The sequence below is a fragment of the Lathyrus oleraceus genome, chromosome 5 (genome assembly GCF_024323335.1).
Source record: "Lathyrus oleraceus cultivar Zhongwan6 chromosome 5, CAAS_Psat_ZW6_1.0, whole genome shotgun sequence".
Taxonomy (NCBI): domain Eukaryota; kingdom Viridiplantae; phylum Streptophyta; class Magnoliopsida; order Fabales; family Fabaceae; genus Lathyrus; species Lathyrus oleraceus.
Genome location: NC_066583.1, coordinates 340,312,632 through 340,322,701, shown reverse-complemented (window position 1 = coordinate 340,322,701; position 10,070 = coordinate 340,312,632). Strand labels below are relative to the sequence as shown.

The window sequence follows — 10,070 nt, the reverse complement described above, 5'->3', positions numbered from 1 at the left end:
TTTCACTTTATTCAAGTAACTCTTTTAACTATAATTAATAGGGATATTTTAGTGAATGATATTAATTTTATCATCAAAATCAACACATTTAATCATTTTATTAAGGATGTAAATTGTTCAAATTGTACACAACCAATTACCATAGTTAAGCAACTATATTTTTGTCATGCTCACATTGTATTGATTCTCTATTTTAACTAAATCCAATTAATGATCTCCTTCTATCCAAAAACAATCCCATTATCAAACGTCGTGTAATTTGAGGAAAGATGAAACTTTAAATATACTATCAAATAATGAAGTTACAATAAAATCATAATTTCTTGAACTTTGAAATTGAATGATAATTTGCTCAAAAAATTATTTCTGGGTACCAAATACGCGTGTCCAATCATGTCAAACAATTAAAAGAATAAAAGACTGAAACCCAAAAAAGATAACAAGGCTAAAACAAAAGCACTGCAACCAATAAAGGGATCACATGCAGAAAAAGTGACAAGCCATGGATTTGTCAAAAAGTTAAAGGAAGAGCAAAGACAACACCACAAGGATTGATTGAAAGTTGCTATTGAATTCATATATGAACTATGTGAAACATTCAACAATGTTGCATCTGGGTATCATTATGAATGTGTAGCATGGGTCAAACATGCTGTCTTTCAGCCTAAATCTCAAAAGATGAAATCAACCTAACGGAAATAAATGGATACTAGAGGGATATCAACATCATTATCATCCTCATCCTCACATGCAACAACCACATCCAAATGACGACGGTATGGAGGGATCTCCAACTTAGCTACATCCCTTCCCAGATCTACTATCTTTTTGTCTATTCGCTCTTTATGCCTTGGGAACATGCTATTATAGAGCAAACAATTCCCACATGAAATACTATAAGCATTCAAGCCTTTAGCCTTCAGCCACTGAAGAACTTCCCTCAGGGTAGGGTTGTTTCCCAGTGTCCATCTGTCCCAAACTGTCCAACTCAACTCTTGATGTTCAATAACCTTTGGTGGGACTGGCTCGGCCATTGAAAATAGAGGCAATGCTAAGTTTGCAAATGTATTTCTATAGTCTTCAACTTTGTGGCCCCCATCCAAAACTTTGTACAACTCCAGGCAGACAAGACCAGTGGCCATGGCAGTTGAGGTTGCAATAGCAGGAATAATTCGTCCAGCAATAAATTTGGCTTTAAGCTTGTCAACCTCAGGAATGCTGTAATTCCGAGCCCTCATATTTGCAAGCCCAGCAATCACATCCATATGGTAGTTTGTATCATCATCCTGCAGTTTTTTAACAGGAAGTCAATTTCTTAGCTTATGAAAATTATACAAAAAAATTCGAACTCAAAAATATAGAATGAAAGGTCCTCCATATACTGGTGACAATCCAATTTCAAGCAAATACAAAAAAACATATGAACATAAATTTCAAGAAAACAGACATTAAACTAGCAAGAGGCTAGCTAGTTGCAATTGTAATGAAGAAAAACAGACCTTCTCAAACTGAATTGGATTCATCCTGAATGTTGGGGTCAAATTTGTCCTGCACCTCTCTAACTTGATTATTAGATCATTAATAACATTTGCATCATCTACAGATGCAGCGGAGAGACTGGTGGCCTTCTCGTCTGTCACTACTTTCACGCCTTCCTTAGGCTGAAAGTCAGGTACAATCATCCTATCAACTGCATCAGCCACCTTCCTAGAGTTCTTAACCCAGTCAGGGATTGCTATACCAAAAGTTTCTGCACGTAAAATAGCAGCAGCCACCACAAAATGTAGATGACCCAGATCAGAGGTCGAAAACTGCAGTGGACGAGGAAATCTTTTAGGTGCAGACCAGAAAGGAGTTCCGGTACTAGTAACAGCATCTTCAGGAAAAGTAAAGGCCAACTGCTTCACCCGGTTAGCAAAATAGTCTTCAAACCTGTAGATAAAAATGGTTATAAATGGACAGGAATTAATATGCTCCCATAACATTACTAAAAGAGAACACGAGCATATATTATGATAGGCACGTACTTCAGCCGCGCCCAAGTAATACAATCTTCAAAAGTTTCACATTTATCCCGGTCCAGGCAATCCAGAACACGCTCCAAATTATCCCTTGCTTGAGCATCCCCAGCTTTCCTCATTGCAGTAGCGTATTCACTTGGGTTGGACAAATATGTATTCACTTCTGCTGGAGTTTTCTCAAGCAATCCATCAAACTCTGACCGCGCCCATGTCAAGCAATGGTCAATATTGTGTGGGAATGAGTGCACAGTACACATTGGTGCCTGTTTCTCAGGGGGGTCTCTTGATGCACCGTAGTTTTCTGTCAGATGGGGAACAACCATCTGGGTATTGCATTTTGCTCCAAGAGTCCCAGATTCAAGAAGAGGCTTCTGGAAATACAAGCATCTCTGATCAACATACAGTCTTGCATTCACATTGTCCAGCGCATTTATCACAACACCCAAGTTTTCCCAGAAGGTGTCATGAAACACATTTTCAGTTTCAGCGCTGACACGATTTTGTAGAGCTTCAATGTTAAAACTAGGATTTATAGATGCAGCGGCTGAAGCGGCAACTGTGGACTTGGCCTGTCCAATATTCCAATCACGAAAGAGGAACTGTCTGCTTAGATTGCTCTTCTCTATCACATCATCATCAGTAATTGTTAGTTTTCCCTGATTTCCACAAGAAACTCCCATAAGAGCAAGATTTTTCAAAAATTCACAGCCCAAAGCACCAGAGCCAACAACAAACACTTGAGAATCCTCTAATTTTTTTTGTAACTTCCGTCCAAAAACTGAAATCTGTGCATCATAACGACTATTAACTGGTCGGAAATCATCTGAGTCCAGTGGTTCTGAAGGAAGTGATTCCACAGAATCAAAATAGAAAAACTGCAGAGGAACAAAAGTTTAAACAAAAATTAGTAACATAGGCCAATGCTCATTAATAGGGAAAGGCAAATAACTATAAAACTCCTAAACAATAAAAACATAATTCACTTATATTGTCATCCCTATAAATTAGGCAAAAACTAAAATCCCACTGATTAACTACCACCAAGCATAATGATGCATCAACACTACCTTGAAACAACGTTAAAAGTTAATAATATTGGATTACGGCACACAAATCCCAAAAACACCATGGCGTATAGAGGGGGGTAAGTATACCATAAAATTTCAAGATACTATAAATACCATAAAATTTGATAATTTATGTGGACAATTACAAGATAAACAAAATACATTTACTAATATGCTCACAAAAAAAGGGAACCACGGTGCTTTGATAATTATTCACAACATGATTAATATGCTCACAAAAAAAGGGAACCACGGTGCTTTGATAATTATTCACAACATGAACTTGTGAGGTAAAAAACCAATAAATTAATAGACAAAACAGAAACTGGGTTTAACATTAACAGAGCACAAAGTAAATAAAGCATCCCATTGGCATAAGAAGCTGGAGTATGGAGAGCAATGAGTCTAGAAAATTGCAGGAGTCAACTTGAAAAGATGCCACCAAGGAAAAAAGGAGTCATTCATATTATGTCAAATTCAATGAAAATTGTATTTGACTACTCACCACGGACAATTGGCAGCAAGTGGACAATTGGCAGCAAGGGGAAGTCTTCTTCTATACTGAGCTACTGTTAACTGGGGTTCAAATATGACAGACTTAAGCCTACCCACAACAACAATTTCACTTTATCTCCTTTGTTCTTATTTCTTTAAACTCACCACATCTATTACGCTTAAATGAGTTGGAGAGAAGTGTTGTATTTGATAGAACATTATGGCAACGTTTGATCCATGAAGCACTTTACTTTAGTGTGATAAGGCTTGGTTGTTGTCAACATGGATCAAATTATACCATAATGCTCTATCAATGATTGTGTTTCTATCCAACTTATCAATCTTGAGATCTTGCTTGATAGTTTCTCTTGTAGTTTTTCTAGGTCTTCCTCTATCTCTAGATGTTTGACTACCTCTAGTTTCTCTAACTCAATTAGTATTAAATCTTAATGACTATTATCTGTAACTTCCTAAACTTGTTTAAATATCTAATACATCACAATAATGTCGTTGTCACCTGAGAAGCTAATAGTACAAAACACTAAGGCCCTCTTCATAACGGATGAATGCAAATGGACGGGATGACAGGTGTTGATATGAGCATCTCCAATGGAAGAAAACTAAGCAACCTGTTCCTGGTTGCCTAACCACTTTAAAGTGACCCCACAATGCTACATCAACTTTAAGCAATCCATCCAAATTTTGCTTCAATGATTACAAAAATTAAGTAAACTGCACATTTATATTTAAAATTATTTTGCAAAAATATGTTTCAAACTAAAATACTAATTCATTTATTTTAAACAATACGTCAAAATATATAAATCATTAAAAACATATACCTATCCTAACAAGTGTAGGCATATTTATGAAATGTATCACAGGCAATACGTGGCAATAGGAATATCAAGTTTCATTTACAAGAATAATGAAGTTCAACAGAAGTCTTGCTCAACTGCCTGAAATGATGGTCAATTTGTTTAGAAACTAGATTGGATGACGATTGCTTTGTCCAACAAGTACATAAAATAATTTAAGGAGCAACAAAATTAAATATTAACTGAAGGAGGTAGAAACCAAACACAAACATTAATCAGCTAACTACTAACAACTTGTCAAAAACTATTTCAGTTATGCTTGTTTTATTTGCACAATACGAAATATTTTAAACATACTTACTTGAAAAAGTGGATGAAACTTCCCAGAGCATGCTTTGACAACCTCTTGTCCAACAATTCCACCAAACATGGCAGCCATAGGATTCAGGACAGCCCTAGCACCAAAGGCAAATTGTCGCAAAAGTTTTGGATTTATATCGTCTAATTTCTCATCACCTGAGCTGTCATTCATGTTACTAGCAATGGCTATAAGCCTTTGAGCATCATCCTCTATTCCAGGAACAGGGAAGCGGCCTAACTCAGAAATGAACTTATCCAAAGCCTGGAATGCTAAGTGAAGGAGAGGTGGGCGATCAAACTTTGAAAAATCACTCAGAAGAAAATCACCTGGATCACTTAGTGCTTCCCTCAGTGGCTTAAAGTCCAACACCTTATGTTGCTTGACTTGTGTGACAATACCACCCTTTTCATAGCTACCATAATTCGTGGTGTCTTCTTCAAGGGTAAATGAATATGCTCTAGCATTATTAATTTTTCTTGGCTTTCCATCATTCAATTCCTTCATGCCATGAACTTCAGAGAATACAACAAAATCTCCATCTTGAAACTCAAGCCTCTCGTCATCAACAAAGGATACTAGAGCAGGATTGTCATTACTGACAGATGCAACTATGCCAGTATGGGGTTCCTCTCCATCAACATCAAAAACAGTAAACTCAGGCCCAAAGTCACAGAAGACAGAACCAAAAAGGCCTCTAACTTCAGTTTTAATAAAAGCAATAGGAGGTTGATGGCTGTGACAGTAATCATTGAACTCAATGGCTTTCTCAAGACTAACATCAGTAAAAACAACAGCCTACAAAAAGAAACAAATAAACAAGTCTGTAAATAAATATTTCTAATTTAAATCTAAATTATAGGTTATATAATATTTACTTCAGAAATAGGCAATACTGTCAATCACAGATAGCAGAAAACAGAGGATTGTTAAAATTCTACTACGCAATAATGCCACTGTAGCCACTATTTGACAATATTTTGGTACTGAATAGCATAAGGAAGGTCAATGTAGGTTTGTCCAAAGTCTACTATGTAACAGTGCTAGTATAGCTGCTATTTAACAACACAATCATGCAAAACAACACAGCAGGACTTGATGGAAAGGAGCAACAAATCAAATACACGGAAAGGTGTGCATGTCTGTAATTTTATATGCTATGAGAAACTAGAAAGTTGTATAAACAAATTGTCTAAATAACAATAATCGCTACTAGCATACTAGAAGTGACAACATTTCCAGCAGCTACATTGCCCTTTCAAAAACCTGTGTGTGTGTAAAGAGTAGAAAGCAGTAGATAAAATTATAATCTCCGGAAATAATGAATAAATTCATAGACAAACATATGTGTGTAAAGAGTAGAAAGCAGTAGATATACTTGGAAGTCAGCAAGTTGCTCTTTTGTCAGCTCAGAAGTCAAGCTTTGCACAACAACTGCATTATTCAGCTCCTGCAACTTACCAACAGAAGCCAATGCTCTGTTTTTGCCAACATCCTTCTCCGAAAACACAAAACTGCTAGACAGATCCCATAGCTCAACAGTTCCCACGTCATGTAAGGTAACAGACTTGACACCAGCAAGAATGAGATTCTTTGCTGCAGGTAGTTTAACTTTATTAGAATACAAAACAAGATCAAATATTTGAGACTAACAAATACTTGAAATTGAACTTCAATAGCACAACATAAATATAATTGTTCAACTTTCACCAAGTATTATAAAAGAAGATACAAAAAACATTAAATTACTGAAGTAATGTGTGGAGATACATATGACAAATCAATTGCCTAAGTTAGCAATGTAAAAACTGCAAGACTAACTTGGAGAGCCTTAAATTATTATGTATTGAAATCTCTCACCACATACAATAAATTGCAAGAATATGTACATTGATATCCCAATCACTGGCTTCTATTTTTCAGGTTGCAGTGAAAAACAATTACGAAATCACAACGTTTATAAACAAATATCATTATCTAAGAAACAGGTGAAAGCTACAAGAAATGTGGCAGGAATACTCATCCAGAGTTTTACCAAAACTATACCCATGCATCAAGAAGCTAATATAATATTACATTGAAGTAACAACAACAGCTTGAAAAGCAATCAACAAAGATCCAACAAGATCAGGAACAACATACCAATCTCGGCACCAAGACCCTGCATCCCAGACACAAGAACACTAGCCCCAAAGAGCCTACGCATGGTCTCTCGACCATACACAGCAAGCTGCCGGCTATGAAGATCTTCATCAATATCAGACGGATTGCTATCTCCCAAAGTCATGACGTAGGTTCCTTGTTCAAGAGTCGTCTCGCTATTGCTGTTGTTATTACTACTCCCGCTTAGACTCCGGTTGCTATTCACAACCGAACCCTCCGTTCCAACTGTCACAATCAGATTCTTCTTCTTCGGAAAACTAGCAGTAGCTGCCTCTTCCACAACCACTCCTTCACAGTGTCTCTTTCTAGGAAGCATATAGTGCAATAAGCTGCTGAACAACACGCAACGAAACCAAAAACCGATCATCAACACAACAACAACAACAAGAAAAACAATCAATAGCGAACAATTAACAACACCGCAATCGAACTCAATATCAGCATTAGTAAAGATCAACTGAAGAACTACTAACAAAAACCCTAACCATAACCCTAACCCTGTGTTTCTTAGCATGATTACGATTCGAGTACAAAAGAACGAATCAAGAAGAGAACGACATAGGCAAAGAGAATGAAGAAGAGAGAAGCAACGTACCGATTGGAACTTCGAGGAGAAGTAAAGAAACAAAGAATGGAATCGTTTGCGTTTCGCGATTGCAATGTGCGATTAGCGTTGGAATGGTGTTCTCACTTTCTTGGAGATTTTTTGTTTTATACTAGAAATGAGAAATGCGAGATTAGAAAGAAAAGTTTGATTTATGAAGAGAGAGGGGTATTTATGGATTTTTGTTATTTTAGGGTTTGGGGTTGGGAATCTAGAGATAGGACATGTGCTAGTGCTACTTCCATTTCTCTTTTTTTTCTTTGGTCTTCTCAGAGAGAGAAGAGCTGAAAGAACAGAGAGAAAGTGTTTGTGATGGATAATAGTACTGTGAGGTGTGAAGCGTCGTCGTTTTGCGTTGTTCTGACATATGAACGACATTCGCGTTAGGGCAGTCCATTAAACCGTGTTCGAACGAGCATCGGATCCAACGGTGAATAACAGATCTAAGATAGAATAAACTAGAAGGGAAACTGATGGGTAAAGTAAACATTAATAATGAATCCGTTTTAGACATTTTTCCCTGCGTCGTATTTTTTGACGTAGCGTCGTTTTGCTTTAAAAACTACGTCTAATTAAACAATGGGTTAAATTTTACTATAATAATAACTTACCTAAAACAAGGAAAACACTTAACTACCCCTAACTATAGAAAAATTATCTAATTAATTTATTATCTTTTGGTATTATTGTTTCTGTGATTTTAAAAATATATATTAGTTAAAGTCATGTAAAATATCAAAATATAAAATGGACAAATTTAATGTACTATCTATCTTTTTTTTATTAACATATTAAAAATTATATAAGTAATTAGTTATAATAAGGGTAAAGTAACAAAACAGTACCACGAATTAGAAATGTGAAATTAAAATAGAAAGCCACAATTTATAAAATACCCTTTAAGTTTATTCTCTATAAGCAAATTCATATTTTTTTACTAAAATAATCCAGATTTTGAAAAAAAATCCCAAAATAACCATGATTTCAAAATAATTCTTAATCTGTCTCACTTTTAAGAGGAGACGCCAATTGGATTGGCAGTTCCTCTTAAACTTAGAGAGGAGGCGTCAATTGGATTGACTATGGCACATGGTGCAGTCAATTCAATTGGCGCCCATGTGTAAAGGTTAAAGGGAGACGTCAATTGGATTTGCACCTCAGTGTGTTTTGTAAAAAAAAATCAAAAATAATCTACATGATACATAATTTCGAAATCGGACCAATTCATTTTAATATTAATTCTCGTTTACACAAAAAAGTCTAATCTTGATGATCGAGATCACCTAACTGACATCCGGTCCCACATCCCTTAACTACCCGAACTCGTGGCCCTAACTCATGTTGATGATTCACCACAGGTGTTTGAGCATCTGAGGACCCAGGAACATCACTACCAACTGCAAGAGATAACCTGTTGAGATAGGGTTGTTGAAGGTTTCGGTTTTGAGATGTTTGGGCTTCTTGGCTATGGTAGGAGGAGGGACAGGTGGTGTTAAATGATCGTTGAGTGTTTTGGCTAAGACGGTTTTGGTAGGGTGATGTGTTGGTGCGAAGCGATGTTGGGTATCTGGTTGATGATCTAGTTGTTGGTGGTGGTAGGGGTATGCTCTTGGTATTATGGTTGGGTGTATGGCATGTTAGGGTTGTATGTTTGTATGTTTGTGGAACAGAAAGTTTGACGGACAGGGGGTTGTGTGTAGTCGGTCTGACAATGTTGTTGGGGGTTAGATGTTGAGACGTCTGATGTGTAAGTGTTGATTCTAAGTGTTGGCAACAATTTTGGTAAAACAAAGAGTGTTCACAAGATGTCATGTGTGATGTCTTAACATGAGATATCCTATGTACCTGCTGGAATTAAAGAACATGTGCAAGCAGGATTGTTACAGAATGCCACGTACAATGACAAGGCTTCTGATATTGGTTGTACCTACTGGAGCTTATATGGAAGACATGTTCATGCAGGATTGTTTCAGATGACTTACACAATGTCATGGTATCTGATATGGTTGTACCTGCTATAAAAGGAAATTAGATTATGCAGGATTTTTCTAGGATGTCAGACTCGATGTCATGACATCCTGTACACAGAACATTCAGTATGAATGTCTGGTGTTTTGTGATTGCACAAGTATTGGCAATCATTGGTTGATTGAAGATATGGCTAGCTGGCGCATTCAATCAGGGATTTCAACCAGATTTGATTATTTTCCAAAGAGATCTATACAGCTGTTATAAAAAGATTTGATTGGAAAATATATTTAGGGTTTTCAAGATATCCAAGCCCAGCAGATCGCTTCTATAAAAAGGGGCTTAGAAAACCTGTTTGGATACACAACCAAGACTGAGCGAAATTTAGAGAGAGAGCTAGGGTTTGTGTCTGTAGGTCATTCAAGTCATCCATTGATGATTGAATTGGACTGATTTGTCTTCTTGATCAAAGTTGTGAAGCAAGATCAAGAGTGTGTCTTCTTGATTGAAATTGTTAAGTAAAATCAAGAGTTTTGTAATTGAAAAGTATTTTCTTTTCACAAGGATTGTTGTTTA

The 10,070-nt window shown here is 36.5% G+C and overlaps 1 protein-coding gene across 2 annotated transcripts; it reads right to left on the bottom strand.

Annotated features, from left to right (window-relative positions):
- Window positions 1-551: 551 nt before the first annotated feature.
- LOC127084501 (ubiquitin-activating enzyme E1 1) lies at window positions 552-7,886 on the bottom strand. Of its 2 annotated transcripts, none has more exons than XM_051024964.1 (7): window positions 7,518-7,886; window positions 6,902-7,254; window positions 6,138-6,355; window positions 4,763-5,557; window positions 2,028-2,896; window positions 1,500-1,932; window positions 552-1,286 (listed from the first exon to the last, which is right to left on the bottom strand). In XM_051024964.1, exons 2-7 carry the CDS (start codon window positions 7,236-7,238, stop codon window positions 690-692), a joined length of 3,249 nt encoding a protein of 1,082 aa, XP_050880921.1. In that variant the 5' UTR covers window positions 7,239-7,254; window positions 7,518-7,886; the 3' UTR covers window positions 552-689. The 2 variants fall into 2 exon arrangements, with proteins under 2 accessions (XP_050880921.1, XP_050880922.1); XM_051024965.1 differs by having other exon boundaries at window positions 6,902-7,251.
- Between the last annotated feature and the right edge of the window lie 2,184 nt (window positions 7,887-10,070).

Excerpts from the sequence above, each read along its gene's own strand:
- LOC127084501 (XM_051024964.1), bottom strand. The coding sequence starts at position 7,238 with ATGCTTCCTAGAAAGAGACACTGTGAAGGAGTGGTTGTGGAAGAGGCA. Across the intron at positions 6,356-6,901 it reads GGGTCTTGGTGCCGAGATTG|CAAAGAATCTCATTCTTGCT; the intron begins GTATGTTGTTCC and ends AACTACCTGCAG. Across the intron at positions 5,558-6,137 it reads AGCAACTTGCTGACTTCCAA|GCTGTTGTTTTTACTGATGT; the intron begins GTATATCTACTG and ends TTCTTTTTGTAG.